The sequence below is a fragment of the Medicago truncatula genome, chromosome 7, assembly GCF_003473485.1.
Source record: "Medicago truncatula cultivar Jemalong A17 chromosome 7, MtrunA17r5.0-ANR, whole genome shotgun sequence".
NCBI classification, from domain to species: domain Eukaryota; kingdom Viridiplantae; phylum Streptophyta; class Magnoliopsida; order Fabales; family Fabaceae; genus Medicago; species Medicago truncatula.
Genome location: NC_053048.1, coordinates 41,686,203 through 41,703,697, shown reverse-complemented (window position 1 = coordinate 41,703,697; position 17,495 = coordinate 41,686,203). Strand labels below are relative to the sequence as shown.

The window sequence follows — 17,495 nt, the reverse complement described above, 5'->3', positions numbered from 1 at the left end:
TATTCTTTTGATAAACAAAATATAATAATCTTAAACTGTCACAATTTTACGGTTGGCTAACTAAAAAACCACAAAACGAACACTTTTGTCTTTGTCCCTATTTTGTAATTTACATTTTCTCAATCTCAACAACATATTCCACGTCAATTGTCAACTACAGTTATTCACATGATCAAGTATCCATCAAATATATTTCTTTTTTCCTATTCAAACAAATTAACATCATAATTAGTGGTGGCAAATACTGTAAATAAAATAAAAAATACAGGGTCATTTCAGGAAACACACTGGTCAAAAGAACGACATCCCGCCAAACACCAGTCCCCGCTGTAAAAGAACAATCAGAAAAAACATAAACCTCGGTACCACAATGATTCAACCCACACGCATGAACGCGTCTTAAACACCACGCGCCTACATCAACCCGTAGATAAAATGGACCATACAGTAACAAAGGCGCGTGTTATATCCAAAATGGACCCCACTGTTAGAAGAGGTAACAATGATGCAAGTTACTGAAAGAAAAAACAAATTGATTTCAAGTCGTTGAGAGGGGAGACAAATGAGTCAGGCTTCAAGCTTTTTATTTTCTTTTACTATTTTTAATTTTTTCTATTTTATTTTAATTTTTCTCTTTTTTTAACCTTTTGAAAAAGTAACGCTATAGATTCTTCTTCTTCATCATATTCATCATCTTTCTTCCTTCTTTTATTATGTACTATTCTTGTTGTCATTCTTCAACTTCAATCCTGTTTTTTTCTCTTTATCATTTTGTACACAAATAATCTTGCTTAGTTGGAATTGCATAAGCTGTTTTTGGTTCTATGTTTTAACTTTTTTGCTATGTAAGTTCTTTCTATCTTTCCTGCATTTCCGTTTTTGTTGCATGCAACTTTATTTTAGCTCTCATTTTATAATTATTCTTTCCAATTTTATTTTTCTACAATTTGCTTCAAGTGCAATGGTTGATGAGAAGTAAGAAGTATGTTTATTAATTTTATTTAATTTAATTTTTATTTTTAACTAGTAATTGAGTTTATAATATTTTTGGAATGTAGGTTGATTTGATGTTGATAATATTTAGTAATGCATTTGAGAAATTGTTAATTAATGGTGTCCACGTCTAGTACAATATATCCTCTTGCTTGTGATCTCAAGTTGCTAATTTTCTTAGATCATCTCTCTATTTTATATTTAATTTTAATTTTAATTTTAATTTTTATGTTTATGTTAGGCTCCTACGTCATTGTCTACAATTTTTCATTTTTGTTGAGTAGATCTCTATGGTTTCATGATTTTGTTTGTTTGTTTGTTGAGCTGGAGTAGCCATGACATTTTATCTGATTTGTATTTTTCTATTTTTTTCTTGGAGGCAGATGTACTAACTTTGTTCAAATTGATTTGATAAATTGATAATTATTTTGGTTATATGAATGCTTTTGACATGGTGACTGTGCTTGATCTATCTTTTTCATTAGAAGTAGGAAAAAAATGACACTTAATGATTGTGATTGAAATCAACCACAGCATACTGGTTACTTTGTGTTGATGTTATTGTATTCAATCTTTCCCTTTGTCCTTTACAACTTATGGCGACACGACAGTTACTTCTACTAGATTTTAACGACATTTATGATTTGATTTTTTGATTGTTTAACGACATTTATGTGTTTGATGTATCTTAAAGTGCATATACATTTTGCATACATGACATGGAAGGGTGAACATCTAGAGCTTTTAATATCCTATGCGGTTCAGCTAAATGAAGACATGTTATTTAGTATTGATTTTTCTTTCCATGATATTCTTAACTGAAGGTTTGATAATATGTTTCATTTCTTCTTTTAGCAGACAAATCTTTTTTCACGATGACAAAGATTAGTCCTGAAATTGAAACCAAGATGCCAATGGAAGCAGTTCCGCCTGTTTCGGCCGATGTGAGCTTTATTTCTAATAGTTTTCCAAAGTATAAACTAGGAGCTGATCATCAAGTTTTTCAAGAGACTGCTGAGGATAATCAGGGTCCTTCTTTGAAAGAAGTTATTGAACAAGAAGCTTCCAATTTGTCAGAACAGAACAACCGTATCTCAGTCCGTGACCTTGCCAGTAAATTTGACAAGAACTTGTCAGCAGCTGCTAAGCTCTCTAATGAGGTTCCATAATATAAATTTTCTTCTGGCCTATAATAGAAAATTCATTCAAATACATATTTGTTCAGTAAAAACGAAAAGAACGAGAAAAATTGCATCAATTTCTGTTGTTATGACTGTCTTAGTTGAATTAGAGTTTGTCACATTTCATGAGTTTCTTTCTTTTTTATTTTGCACTACAATGGAGACTATGGAGTCATGTTTTTTTTTCCCTCAACTTATGGTGATATGTTTATTTTTCATGGAATTCAGGCAAAGCTAAGAGAGGTTCCATCTTTGGAGGGGCATGTTCTTTTGAAGAAGCTAAGAGATGCATTAGAATATTTGAAAGGCCGTTTTACTGGAAGAAATAAAGAGGATGTGGCGAATGCTATCTCTATGGTTTGTTATTTTATACTACTCCATGTTCTTGAGTACTTTACTTTGTTCATTGTTTGAATTGTTATTTCTATTTCATTCCCTGTGGTGACCGGGAAAAAATCGAGTCTTACAGATTTTTTGAGTTTCTCTGCTCGCTCTTTTCGAGAATATCTCAAATTTTTTTCTCTATATTCATATATTTCAATGACGCTATTTCAAAGTGCATTAGAAAAATTCTTATTTCCTCTTAATCAATCCATGTTACTCCATAATTAACAATATATTAATCACAGGTGGAAGCTTTAGCCGTTAAGTTGACTCAGAATGAAGGAGAACTAATTCAAGAGAAGTTTGAAGTGAAAAAGCTATTGAATTTTCTCAAACAGGTCTTATTTGATATCTAAACTTTTCTTTTCCTAAATGAATTTTGAATCTCCATCAAAACATTATGATTTTTTTTTAATTAAAAGATATTTGAAGATATTTGATCCCATCTTTGTTCAATAGGCTTCTGAAGATGCTAAAAAGTTGGTTAATCAAGAGAAGTCTTTTGCTTGTGCCGAAATCGAGAGTGCTAGAGCAGTGGTGCTGAGAATTGGGGAGGCACTTGAGGAACAAGAAAAAGTTACAGAAGCTTCTAAACCACAGGTTCTACCATGTTGTTTGGTTGCAAAATTATGGTCGTACAAGTAGAATTTTATGTTAATGATTTTATAACCAAACACTAAGAACTAAAATAATCTTTTATTTGCATAAGAGAGTCACATGCATGAGTATATATGAAAGAATTAAAGTTCTTTTTTCGCAGTTATTATTATGTTACGTTAACCATTATGCATACATTTTTTGTTTTTCTTACTCTCAGGATGTGGATGGACTAGTAGAAGAGGTTCAAGAGGCTAGAAGAATCAGATTGCTGCATCAGCCAAGCAAGGTACATTATTGCCTAATTTAATTATACGTCATTTTATGATAATGACAATGATAATAGTGAATGAGTAGTTCTAATAATTTATAGATTTTGACAAAATGCATAAACATTCCTTTTCTTTTTTTTTCTTCCACAGTATCCATATTGTATATGAATGGGGAAACTACATAATGAAAATTTGTATGTGTTGTCATAAAAAACCAAGTATCTCATACAATTTTGTTCTATGATTCAAATTTCCCATAACCTAGAGTGTATACTATTTGAATATTCTTCAAAATAGTGATAGTTTCCTTTTTATGAGTGTTTTATAATAATTTCAGGTTATGGCCATGGAATATGAACTCCGTGCTCTAAGGGATCAAATTCAAGAAAAATCGGTATTTTCAATTCAGCTTCAGAAAGAGGTTTGTTGATATCTTGTTTTATTTGTTTGATTGACCGTTGAGAGAGACTAATACACATAATTTTCTTCCAATAACTTCATTTTCTTCATGGCAGCTAACAATGAGCAAGTGGGACAAGGAGAATAAATCTCATTCATATAAGTTAGATGGTTCTGAAGCTTTGGGTTCATATATGCAAGTCAAGCCTTGCACGAGTGAAGTGCCACAGGTTTCAAAATGTTCATTTCAGTGGTATCGCTTGTCATCTGAAGGCAGCTGGAGGGAAGTTATTTCAGGTACTGTGTTTTTAATTGATTTTCTAGCATATGGTGAAAATTCAAAGGTCTTAGTATTTGTGATGGTTTATTTTAGTAATATTCTTAACTGGTTATGATAATTTGATAATGAGATGTTTTTTTATTCAAAAACTTTACTGTTAGAAATAGTGCTGATTATTATATTTGAATTTGAAACATTCCTACGGGACATTGTCTTTGTACCCTATTTGAATTTGTTATCATGCTTTTTGCTTAATTGAGCTCCAACATCAAATTAATCCTTTTGAATTTTATTATATTGATTGAAGTTGATTTGCCTTTATTTATCAGGTGCCAACAAATCAATATATGCTCCTGATCCCCTTGATGTTGGGAGAATGTTACAAGTGGACATTGTCTCCGATGGCAAAAAACTTACACTAACAACTAATCCAATTCAAACCGGTTAGTTTTTGTTTTTGGTTTCGGCTTGAACTAATTGATTCATCTAAAAGTAGAAAACAAAGGCTAAAAGCTACCTACCTATCTTGTGTGTAACAGTGCCGGGACTCGGAAGCCAAGTGGAGGCACTTCTCCGAAAATCCAACACTGACTTTAATGTATGTTATCCACTCTCTTTAGATTCAATAATTTCACTATATCTAGCGCAAAACACTATCGAAATTATCACCTCAATTAGAAGCATATGAATATCTAAATGTCTATTTTCCCTCCTTGATGTTCGTCTACTTATCTAAAGAGAAAGATTTGCTTTGGGAAATGGAGATTTTTTTGGAAAAACATTCTTACAAAGTTTGTATTTGGTGTTATACAGGTAGTTATTTCTCAGATGAATGGAAAAGATCACTCATCACATTCTACTCATTCGTTTAATGTGGGGAGAATGAGGATAAAGCTATGTAGGGGTTGGATCACAAAAGCTAGAGAGATTTACTCCCCAACAATGCAGGTACTATTATTTTAGTAATCCATGTATTCTTTTTCCCTATGGTTTGAATTCTTTATTTGACGGCTCTATCCCTTAAACTAACATTTCATTTAATCTAAGCTATGCGGAGTCAGAAGTGATGTCAGTAACGCAGCAAAGACACTATTTTGGCAAGCAAGAAAAGGGCTATCGTTTGTGTTAACCTTTGAATCAGAGAAAGATAGAAATGTTGCGATTATGATCGCCAGGAAACATGCTCTTGATTGCAATGTATGTATCTTTCTCTTACATTATTTATCTACTGAATCATATGCATACTTATTCTTTCATTTTGGTTTTTCATGTAAAATTAAATATAGCAATTTTTATTTTTGATTTTTGACAGGTTGTGCTTGCTGGGCCAGATGATCTAGTGTAGTAGCAAAATTAACTGACAGAGTTTTCCAACAAAAGTGAGTTTGGTCAGATTCTTGGTGTGAGTATACATGTGTGCTTGTTTTGTTTAAGAAAGGTGTGATTTCATCATTGTAATTGGGTTTCCACTAATTAGGTTGCATTGTTTTAGGCATGTTTTTTTTGTTTGCCTAATCATGTTGTAACAAACTCAAGTTTTTATAAATTCGTTCATTTGTTCATTCCGGCTGATTTGCATATTCCCACCGGTTGTCGTGTTAGCTAAATTATGGTTTACATTATTCACTTTGTCTCTTAACAAAATTTACACGGCATCAAACTGCGAAATGTCTTTTCTTCGGTTTGTTGAAGTGATCAACAAATACTCAACAAACATGGTGCACACCATACTATAGCAGCCTTAAGATGGGAATTGGGAAGCAAGTGCTCAGTTATAAGGATGAGAAGCTGCAGTGAATATTCCACTCCAAAGAAAGCACTCAATTTTCCCAAGTTTTTACCTTTTATTCAGCATTTTCCTTCGGTGTGTATGGATTGACTACAACAATGAAGCTCAGTTAATCTTTGGAGTTGAATGAAGTGAGAAGAATGGTAAGTAAGGCAATTTATTTAATGTATACTAAGAAAAGTGGAATTTAAAAGATCTTTGTTTTATTTTTTTACAAGAGTTTAAAAGATCTTTGTTAGAATCCCTTTGTTGTATACCAAAAAAAAAAAATCCCTTTGTCATACATGATTTGATAATACTGTTAAAATCACTTTTTAATTGAAAGATTATTGTTTAATACTCCCACCGTCCATATGGAATAAGAAAATATAGTCTCCTGTTTAACTCAGTTAGTTGGACATCATATAATATATTATTTATATATAAATACATGTATATACGCAAGTACGAGGTTTGAACCCCGGACACTTTACTTATTTAGCCTTAATTTTTAGCTCCTAAGCTACTTAAAAAAAACAATATAAATGATGAGTGCCTTAATTTTTAGCTCCTAAGCTACTTAAAAAAAACAATATAAATGATGAGTGAGTGTTGGCAAGATCCATTTACTGAATTATCATTTATTATCTGTTAGTTTAAACATCATTGACACAAATGCACGGTGGAAAATGATGACTTGAGACTGCTTAAAGTAGTATTGTGACAAAAAAAAAAAGTTAAGAGATGAGTCAATCATTGTGGGATGGAGGGAATAATATTCTCTCCATTTTGTAATCAGCACTGTTTAAGGTTCTCACACACAAATTAAGAAATGAAATGAGACAAAACAAAGTTATTAGAAAGAAAGTTAAACGAGGGATAGAAACAAAATTATCAAAGTCGCCAAAACTCAAAGGTAGATAGTATTGGACGATACAAGAAAAAAGCGAGGATTAGTCTCTCGTTCTTCTTTCCCTGCAACAAAAAATGTCCATTGTCCCCCAATTTTTATCTCAATAAATTTTTTCTCATGTTCCCTCCCCTAATGACTCTATAAAAATAAATAAAAGAAAACAATAAATTTTCTATTATTTTCAATCAATCGGTAGTAAAATAATTTAATCACAAAATAAAAAAAAATATAAATATACAACTATCGTATGAAAAAGCAAATAGATATAACTTTTTTTTTTTTAAAACAACGAATAGATGGTATAACCTAGAGTACTTGAATATAAATATCATTTAATTAAACGGCTAGTAAACAGGGTCCCTATGGCGTGAGAAGAATGAAACTAACCTCTTCTCGAAACCAATCTTGGGGTTGGGGGTAATTTATTTTCTCCCCCTTCCTTATCCCCAAGGAGAAAAATTTCTAGGCCGGAAGGCACCAATTATCCCCATTTGCAAATACAAATTAACATCCTCATTTGTGTTGGTATTGCCTTTAGACCTTTGAATATGTTCCTCTCAGAGTCGCAAGTTCGATTTCCCTTGATAACAATTGTGGTGACCTAAGTTCATATAAAGCTATACTCTAATTTTAAATATAACCTCCGACAAATAGAGTGGAAAAAATAAATGATTATTAAGTATTATTATTAAAAAATTATAAATAAATTTGTAAAAAATAAAGAGATAGTGGAGGCAATCATAAACATTGTTCACTTTAGACACCAAAAATTTTCACTTGAGTACATATTTAGTTTGAGTGTCTCGTAATTTTTTGGTGGTGTCTGGGGTTCGAACTCCTGACTTTACATATATTATGCATTGTCCCTACTAACTGAGTTAAGCTCGTAACTAACTAAACTTAACTTATTACACAAAATAAACATCATTTTTCACATCTCTCTATCAATTGTTGACTTGAGCTTCATAATTGTTATAGATGTACTATCACCTGATTTATGTTTCTAAACTACATTCATTCCATCACCATCTAATTAAAATTTATTTTGGATGCGAAATCAATATTATTCAAGAACATAAAACATGATAAAATCATTTTTATATTAATTAAATTACACTAACCATCAATTTTGCCTATATTAATTAAATTTCTTGTATATTTTAAGACTTAAATTGAAGAGAGGGTCAAAATTTTAGGTGGATTCTAGAGTGAGGGTTCAATTAAGTCCTTCATCGGTGTACCACTTTAAAAGATAATTATTAGTCATTAGATCCATCTATCTCACACATTTTATTATAGACCGTATGGACCGCATCACAACTCTCTTCTTCCTCCTCTTCCTCTCAGGCCTTCTATACTCCCAAACCAAACCTTGTCTCGGTTGAGCCCTAAAAGTGCATATTTCATGACAATTTTAGAGTTATTTTAATTTGATTTGATTCAAATCTCCCAAAAAATGTTAATAGTATGATTTCAAATTTTTTTCGAGAATTTCTAAAAAAAATTAAAACTGATAACGTACTGCATGTTTTTAAATCCCTTCAGATTAAGTTTCTATTACTGATTAATTTTCCACATCCCACTCTATTATGGATATGGCTAAAATCAATGCACATCAACGCTCCTTGATTGAAACACAATTTAACAAGATTCCTCGCGTTTAGTGATGTAATTATAAACAATTACATACTGAACTTGTAAAAATATGTGAAATCACCACACCCATTATGCTAATACCAACACATAAAAGAAAATTCAAACCAAACTAAATAAAAGCATGGAATAGCAAATGAGTTTAATTCCAAATAAATGCCTTCAATGGTTAGAAGAAGAGAACGAACTGATCTCATTCACACTTAGTAAGAAAACTAATACTTAGTGATTTGAGGTATAATTTTTTGTGTTCTTCTTGGAAAAAGTTTCATGGAAAGATGTAAAAATAATTCTTATTGGTTAAAAATTATGGAGAAAATAAAAAGGTGAACAAATTGAATGCAATTTGCATTTAATTTTACGTTGAAAAAGATGATTTGTTTGAAAAAACATAATAATAACATAAAAGTTGGTCTTTTTTGCTTATATTTTAAGACAAAGAATATGAGATTTTTTTGCTTATATTTTAGAACGGAGGGAGTAGGTGTTTACAATAATGAATGAGGTAGGACAAGATTGGATTGTGTGTGGACAATTATAAATGTTCTCTTTTTTAATTTTAATTAATCTAATACATTGATCTCATCGTATAGTAAAAATTAAATGGTCCACCGGTGAGGGACTTAATTGCTCCCTCACCTTAGACTTCACCCAAAATTTAGGAACTAAATTAATAGTTTCATTTTTTTTAAATAGTTTAATGGTTAGAATTCATTTTTTAAGATGAATAACTGAGGTATACTGAATTATGTTCATGCGGACAAATTAATAACTTATTCTAAAACAAGACAAGTATGGCTTTGTGTGCATGAGAGAGGGGGTAAAATAATCTTCTAAAAGCATCTTATTGATAAGTCTCATGAGTTGGTCTTGAGATATAGGAGTGTTCTCTATCTAAATCTCAAATTAGTCTGCCCATATTTTAGGTATCGGGTTTGAAAAAAAAACGTTTATTTTACATAAATCTATCAAATAAGTTTAGAAATTATCATTAAGTTTTTCTAATGTAAAGATATTTTAATATGTGTATCTATTGATTTTCAAAATATTATAAAAAAATACTATAAATAAAAATAATGTTACGAGTTTAATCATTTATGATAAATTTTAAAATATTGATGTTTTTAAATTATTATTATTTATTTATAAATGTATAAAAAAATATAACATTTTAACAAAAAAATAACAACATATGACAATTATAATGTCATATTGAGTCCACTCTAATTTTACGATAAGTATTTTACACCGTTATCAAATCAAAACACATTATCTAATTTTTTTTTTTTGTGGTGATTGAAATTTGAAATCCAAACCTTGCATATATTATGCATTGTTCTTTATCAACTGAGCTAAACTCACGAGGACAAACACATCATGTAACTCTTACCACTCTATATAAACCTATTTTATAATCATTTTTTAAAATAATTAAATCCTACTCGATTTTTATTGGACACACATACATACATCGACGTAAACAACTGTGCATACAATTTTTTTAGAAAAAAATTGTCTTGTCAAAACAAAATAGAAAAAAATTATCACAAAATATCAAATCAAATTATATTAAAAAAGGAAAACCAATCAAAGTGGAAACAATGTGCCACATTCATACCTTTCGATTCCTCACCAACGGCTATATTATCTCGAATATGCACGCTCCATCGTCAGATCAACGTAAAACAATCAAACGGTTAAAAACAAGACAAAAATTCGACCGTTGAAGAGAGAAACGGTGTCTCCATCAGCTTCATAAGAGGCCTTTTTCCTTCGTTTTTCTCATTCCCATTCATTCATTCTACATTCTCAAACAAGAGTGCGTGCGAGGGTGCGAACAACAACAACACTGTTTGTGATTCCATCCTCAAGAATCAACAACAACAGTTTCGTAATGGCTTCAAGACCCATTGTTCAACAACATCAACAACCCAGAGGTTTGTGTTTTCTTCAATCATTGATTCTTTATGGTTTTATTTATCCTGGGTTCAATGTTTTTGTTCTAAGATTCAAACTTTGAGTAAAATAGTTTCTGGGTTGGTTTCTTTTTCATCTATCTATTCACTGATTGAAAGATCTTGTAAATCTGAGATTTTGCAAGAAGCCCAGATGATAAATCTTAAAAAGTTTCGATTTTTTAGGGTTTTGCATCAAATCTAGTAAAAGGGTCTTGTTCTTTTTTGGATTTTGTGTTTGGATCGAAATCTTGAACCCTTTTTCTTAATGTTTTTTGTTTGTTTGTTCTTGCAATGTTATAGGCGATGCTGCCTTAGGAGGAGGGAAACAGCAGAAGAAGAACGGTGCAGCAGGGGAAGGAAGGAACCGTAGACCACTTGTTGATATTGGTAATGTTGTCACACTGAAGGGTGTCGAAGTCAAGCCAAATCGCCCCGTCACTAGGAGTTTTTGTGCACAACTACTTGCCAATGCACAAGCAGCAGCAGTTGCTGAAAACAATAAGGTTAGTGATGATGATTATTTTCTGAGATTGGTTTTTTGTTTGATTTGAAATTGAAGAAACTATTTGCTTCATCTTTCTTTTCTTTGATTATTTAATTTAATATTTCACTGTGATGATTGTTTTCTGAGATTGGTTTTCTGTTTGATTTGAAATTGAAGAAACAAGCTTGTGTCAATGTGGCACCTGGACCTGCTCCTCCTGTTGTTGCTGATGGAGTTGCAGCAGTGGCTAGAAGAGTGGTGGCGGCCCCTAAACCTGTTCAGAAGAAAGTCACTGCAAAACCTAAGCCTGTGGAAGTTATTGAAGTAAGTTCTGAAGAAAAGGACAATGAAGAGAAATCTGTGCACAAGAAAAAGGAAGAAGTTCATTCCAAGAAGAAACCATCACGCACTCTTTCTTCTGTCCTCACTGCTAGAAGCAAGGTTTGTTTGTTGTATTGCTACTTGTTAAGAATTAATTTAACAAAGAAACATGTTATGTTGTTGGATTGAATTCTCTTTTACATGTTATTTAGTTTGTTAACATGTTATTTTCATGTTCTAGGCTGCATGTGGTTTGACTAACAAACCAAAGGAGATTGTTGACATTGATGCTGGTGATACTAACAATGAGTTAGCTGCTGTTGAATATCTTGAAGACATATACAAGTTCTACAAGATAGTTGAGGTAACAATAATAAACATGACTTTAATTTACTTTTTCATTCTATATGTTTTTGTTTTGTGTCTGATGTATTGTTCTTTATTGCTTGTGTATGTGTTGAATGATTCAGAATGAAAGCCGTCCACATGATTACATGGATTCACAACCTGAGATAAATGAGAGGATGAGAGGAATACTCATTGATTGGCTGGTAGATGTTCACTCAAAATTTGAACTTTCACCTGAAACCCTTTATCTCACAATCAACATAGTTGATAGGTTCCTTGCTGTCAACCTTGTGTCAAGAAGGGAACTTCAATTGGTTGGAATCAGTGCCATGCTGATGGCATCAAAGTATGAAGAGATCTGGCCACCTGAGGTCAATGACTTTGTGTGCCTCTCAGATAGAGCTTACAGTCATGAACAGATTCTCATCATGGAGAAAACCATCCTAGGAAAGCTTGAATGGACTTTGACCGTGCCAACACCTTTTGTGTTCCTGGTTCGTTTTATCAAGGCTGCATCAGTATCTGCAGTTCCTTCGGATCAAGGAGATTTGGAAATGATGGCTCATTTTCTCTCTGAGTTGGGAATGATGCATTATGCTACATTAAGGTATTGTCCATCAATGCTTGCTGCCTCAGCAGTTTATGCAGCAAGGAGCACATTGAGCAAGACTCCTGTTTGGAATGAGACACTCAAGATGCATACCGGTTACTCCGAAGAACAGTTGATGGATTGTGCTAGGTTGTTGGTGAGTTTTCACTCTGGTGCTGAGAATGGAAAGCTGAAGGTTGTGTATAAGAAGTACTCTGATCCTCAGAAAGGTGCTGTTGCTGCGCTTCCGCCGGCAAAGAATCTTCTGCTACCTGCTGCTGTAGGTTCTCTCAAGATTTAAGTTTGCTTTGAAAGAAATAAGCAAAGGAAGTTGCATGAGTTTTAGGTTTTATGTGGGGCTCTCAGCAATAACCATTTGTTATTGTATTCTTTACATTTGATTGGTTAGATATTTTTTCCTAGCAATTGGTTGTAGTGAAATCAAAAATTCATGTATAAGCTTCCTCATTTTTATAGTTCTCACATCATGATATAGACTAGACAGTGAAACCATAAGTGTAATGGTTGAAGCTGCCAATACCAACAAAGCTTGAAACAATATTCTGGAAATGAAATGATGTGTTTTAGCAACATAATTGCTTTTTTTCAATTATCTTTCTTTTGGAGAAATTTCATCCCAAGATGTTGAGCATATGAACACATTCACATCCTAGGATGCTGTGACAATAAATCCTTTCAAAAAAGAATCTAAGTTCAATTAGTTTTAAATTGGAAGTGTTCAATTTTTTGTATGAATGGATCATTTCATTTGGTGCACTTCTAATATTTATCCCTGGGGAGATTGTCTAAGTTCTATAACAAGTTTGGCTAATCTTCATAAGGATTTGATGCACTTCTAATATTTATATGATATGAATGAATAATGGCTACTGGACTTGTAAATTGCAGTGAAATAGTTCCAATGACAACCAAACTTGTATTAAATTGAAATGTGAAGAGTTGTTGTAGTCTACTCTAAGTATTGAATAGCGACGAAATGAATGGTAATGAGGTTCATCTGTGTACTTGTGCTATTTCAGATTGGTAAACTAAGTTTGCCTATGGCTGGCAATCTGTTGGTATGGCTTTACTATGATAAACCTTTAAAATAACCAAGATATTATTTGAACCATTGAAGGGTTAATCTTTGCCACTGTTTTGTTCCAAACTTTTTCGTTTTGTAAATTTATTCACCGTGTTTAATGGATATGTATTGACCGTGTAAAAAAGTACATATACATTAAATTCTTATTTGTTTCGTATTGTGGGAGAAAATTTAGAAGTAAAAATTTGACCGTGTAAAAGTTCATGTATAAGCTTCCTCATTTATTCACTTAGAGCCTCTTGATGACAACTTCAATGAAACGGGTTCTCTGAAGTCAAGAGGCTCTCTTCTCCTCAGATTCTTGAATTGATCCGTGGGAAGCAGGTTGATGTCAATTTGGTACAACGGTTGAAGAATACTCCATATGCAGTAGAAGCTGTTCTTTATGATGCGGAATAGAAACAGATCAAAGACTCTGCTGTTAACAACTGGCTCGATGACCTCAAAGACGCTGTTTATGTAGCTGATGACCTTTTGGATCACATTTCTACTAAAGCCGCAACTACTCGGAAGAAAAAGGAGGTGAGTACTTCTATCGCCTTTTCAACTTTGAAGAAAGGGATATGGTTTTTAAGTTAGAAAACATAGCTTCTAGACTTGAATACATTCTAAAATTCAAAGATATTCTTGGTCTTCAACACATTGCAAGTGACCACTCTTGGAGAACTCCATCTACCTCTCTAGATGCCGGATGTAACATATTTGGCAGGGATAAAGACAAAGAGGCGATACTCAAATTACTGTTAGATGATGGTGATGATAATGATAAGACTTGTGAGATCCCCATAGTTAGCATGGGTGGAATAGGAAAAACCACTTTAGCCCAATCTGTGTACATCCATGACAGTATAAAGAAGAAATTCGGTGTTCAAGCATGGGTTTGTGTTACTGATCATTTCTGAAGTGAGAAGTGCTTGTAACACAAATAATTTGAACATCATTCATCAAGATTTGAAGGAGAAGTTGGCGGGAAAGAAGTTCTTAATTGTATTGGATGATGTCTGGACTGAGGATTATGACAGTTGGAATATTCTTATAAGGCCTTTTCAATGCGGAACTAAAGGAAGTAAAATTCTTGTAACAACCTGTATTGAAAATGTTGCTACTATGGTCCAAACTTTTCAACCTTACCATCTTAAGATATTGTCTGATGAAGATTGTTGGTCAGTTTTCGCAAACCATGCATGTCTTTCTCCAGAAAAATCTTCTGAGAATATGGATATCCAAAAATACGCCAAGGAGATTGTTAGAAAATGCAAGGGACTGCCTTTAGCAGCACAATCACTCGGGGGTTTGTTGCGAGGTAAACGTGACATCAGGGATTGGAATAATATACTAAATAATAACATTTGGGAAAATGAGTGTAAGATCATTCCGGCACTATGAATTAGTTATCATTATCTCCCTCCCTGCTTGAAGGGATGCTTTGTTTATTATTCACTGTATCCTAAGGATTATGAATTCGATAAAGACGATTTGATCTTGTTATGGATGGCTGAAGATCTTTTACAGCCTCCGGAAATTGGGAAGACTTTAGAAGAAGTTAGTTATGGGTATTTTAATGACTTAGCTTCAAGATCATTTTTTCATCGTTCTGGGAGTGGGAATGAGAGTTTTGTGATGCATGATCTAGTGCATGATTTAGCAACGTTGATAGGTGGAGAGTTCTATTTTAGAACGGAAGAACTAGGGAAAGAAACAAAGATTGGTACCAAGACTCGTCACTTATCATATTTAGCAAGTTCAGTGATCTAGTCTTGGAAGACTTTGATATGTTTGGAAAAGAAAAACATCTCAGGACGTTTTTGACAATCAATTTTACATCTAATCCTTTTAACCATGAAAACGCATGGTGCATCATTTTGTTGAATTTGAAGTACTTGAGAGTTTTGTCATTTCGCAACTATCCATATCTTTATGCATTGCCCGATTTGATAGATGAACTGATCCATTTGCGTTATTTGGATCTCTCTGGCACATATATAAAGCTGTTACCGGATTCACTGTGTAATATGTATAATCTACAAACTTTGAAGATGATCTGTTGTGAACAGCTCGCCAAGCTGCCTAATGACATGCATAAACTTGTAAATTTGCTGCGCCATCTTGATATCAGTGGAATTCTTAAGTTACAAGAGATGCCTAGAGAGATGAGAAAATTAAAACGTCTGCAACATTTGAGTTGCTTTGTTGTGGGCCAGCATGAAGCAAAAGGGATCAAGAAGGAACTGGGAACACTTTCAGATCTTCATGGATCACTTTCAATCAAGAAATTAGAGAATGTTAACAGCAGCTTTGAAGCGTCGGAGGCCAGGATAATAGATAAGAAGTACCTTGAGGAATTGGAGTTGGAATGGTCTGAAGATGCTGCAGACGATGTTGAAAATTCACAAAATGAGATGGATATACTATGCAAGTTACAGAGGCACAAGATTTCCAGAATGGGTTGAAGATCTTTGTATGGTTGTAAGAATTGTTTTATGCTTCCATCGCTTTGGACAAATAAGCTCTCTCAAGACTATTGGACCTGAATTTTTCAAGAACGGTGATTACTCTTCTGATACACCTTTTACCTCCCTTGAAAATCTGATGTTTGATGATACGTCGTCATCTTGGGAAGTGTGGCATCATCCCCATGAGTCATATGCTTCTTTTCCTGTGATTACGGGGAAATTTGCCAACTCGTCTTCCCGCTTTAGTAACAATAGAGATTGAAGGATGCGACCAACACAGGTTAGTGATGCATGAAAGCAATAAAGTAGCATAGCGGAAGCTCCCCCTTTTATTGAAAGAATTAAGAATTAAAGGAAGAGAGATAAGATAACAGAGTCCAACTTCTCTTAGAACATTAGATATCAGGAATTGTTCGTCTGAAATATCATTTCCAGGAGATTGTTTACTTGCATCCTTAAAGAGTTTGTACATCCAGAATTGTAGAAATCTAAATTTCTCAAAACAAAGCCACCAGCTTCAGTATTTGTGTATAGATAGGAGTTGTGATTATCTCATAACACTCTCTCACTAGACACCCTTTTGAATCTTTAATCATCTCTTCATCAGAAACTGTGAAAACATAAAATGTCTTTACTCTTCGAAGGTTCTTCAAAATTTCGTTGATAATGAAATTAGAGAGTGCCCCAAATTTGTATCATTCCCAAGAGAAGGATTGTCCGCGCCCAATTTGACATCATTGTATGTCTCCCGCTGTGCTAATTTAGAGGCATCTTCTCCCGAAGTTAGAAAAGGTGACTATATCTAATTACCTAGAAATGGAGCGTTTCCTGAAGGGGGTATGCCTCCTATCTTTAGATCGCTTTATATCAGGGATTGCGAGAAACTACTGAGGAGATCATCTCTAACTTCGATGCATGCACACGTTGGAGTTCCATGTGATGGCGTCAACTCCTTCCCCAATGGGTGGAAAATGTATGCACACGTTGGGCTTCTCCACTTCACATCTCGTTGCTGAATCAACTTTGTCTCATCGTTCACTGGGAGTGATGGAATGGGGCAGTGTCAAATAAGAAGGTTCGTAAAGGGTATCAGTTGATTTGGCATGCCGCGGTGTGGAGTATTTGGAGGGTGCGAAATGATCGTATCTTTAATAATGTTACTTGTGGAGCTGCGGAGTTAGTGGAGGCGATTAAGGTTTTGTAGTGGAGATGGATGTTGAGTCGTTTGAAGGTACCGGTTTTATGAATGGTGTTGGTGTCCTAGAGAGTGTCTTATGCGTTAATGGGGCTGGTTCAGTTTAGTGGAGTTTGAGGCTGGGGTATGTGGTTTTTTGCTGATTGCGGTTCGTTGTTTTGGTGCTGCTGTATTGCTGTTCGGCATATGTTAGCCTCATGTGTTTGCTGCTGCCCGGTTCCTGTTTCTGCGATGACAGCAGTTTGGTTTTCTGCTCTGTTGGAGTTTTTTGTGTCTGCTGGTCTGTTTTTGGGGTTTCTGGTTTATCAGTGCCTCTTGTATTTTCTTTGGTTGCTTTGCGAGTTTTAGCAGTGTTTCTTACACGCGCTCGTAGTGAATCAAATTTGCTGATTCTAAAAAAATTGTATTTTTTCATGTATAAGCTTCCTCGTTTTTTTAGTTTATTGTTCTCACATCATCATTATATATAGACTAGACAATAAAACCATAAGTGTAATGGTTGAAGCTGCAACATTTGATCCCTTTGATTCATTTTTAATAAGCTTAAATATGTATTTGATCCCTGCAAATAGGGGTCGTTTAAAAATTGGTCCTTGCAATCA

General features: G+C 33.6%; 2 protein-coding genes and 1 pseudogene across 4 annotated transcripts; all 3 read left to right on the top strand.

Annotated features, from left to right (window-relative positions):
- Nucleotides 1–564: 564 nt before the first annotated feature.
- LOC11417403 (stomatal closure-related actin-binding protein 3) lies at nt 565–5,671 on the top strand. Of its 3 annotated transcripts, none has more exons than XM_003624875.3 (13): nt 565–845; nt 1,849–2,153; nt 2,403–2,531; nt 2,804–2,896; nt 3,018–3,158; nt 3,376–3,444; nt 3,765–3,848; nt 3,943–4,123; nt 4,436–4,549; nt 4,646–4,704; nt 4,920–5,054; nt 5,154–5,303; nt 5,419–5,671. In XM_003624875.3, the coding sequence occupies exons 2-13, from the start codon at nt 1,869–1,871 to the stop codon at nt 5,449–5,451; spliced, it is 1,473 nt and encodes a 490-aa protein (XP_003624923.1). In that variant the 5' UTR covers nt 565–845; nt 1,849–1,868; the 3' UTR covers nt 5,452–5,671. The 3 variants fall into 3 exon arrangements, with proteins under 3 accessions (XP_003624923.1, XP_024626491.1, XP_039684055.1); XM_024770723.2 differs by having other exon boundaries at nt 665–845; nt 1,852–2,153; XM_039828121.1 differs by lacking the exon at nt 565–845 and adding an exon at nt 881–982.
- Nucleotides 5,672–10,215: 4,544 nt separating this feature from the next.
- LOC11418101 (G2/mitotic-specific cyclin S13-7) lies at nt 10,216–12,736 on the top strand. Its single transcript, XM_024771374.2, has 5 exons — nt 10,216–10,377; nt 10,699–10,901; nt 11,060–11,323; nt 11,445–11,567; nt 11,674–12,736. The coding sequence occupies exons 1-5, from the start codon at nt 10,335–10,337 to the stop codon at nt 12,439–12,441; spliced, it is 1,401 nt and encodes a 466-aa protein (XP_024627142.1). The 5' UTR covers nt 10,216–10,334; the 3' UTR covers nt 12,442–12,736.
- Nucleotides 12,737–13,509: 773 nt separating this feature from the next.
- On the top strand, nt 13,510–16,001 carry LOC112416706 (putative disease resistance RPP13-like protein 1; annotated as a pseudogene).
- Nucleotides 16,002–17,495: the final 1,494 nt, after the last annotated feature.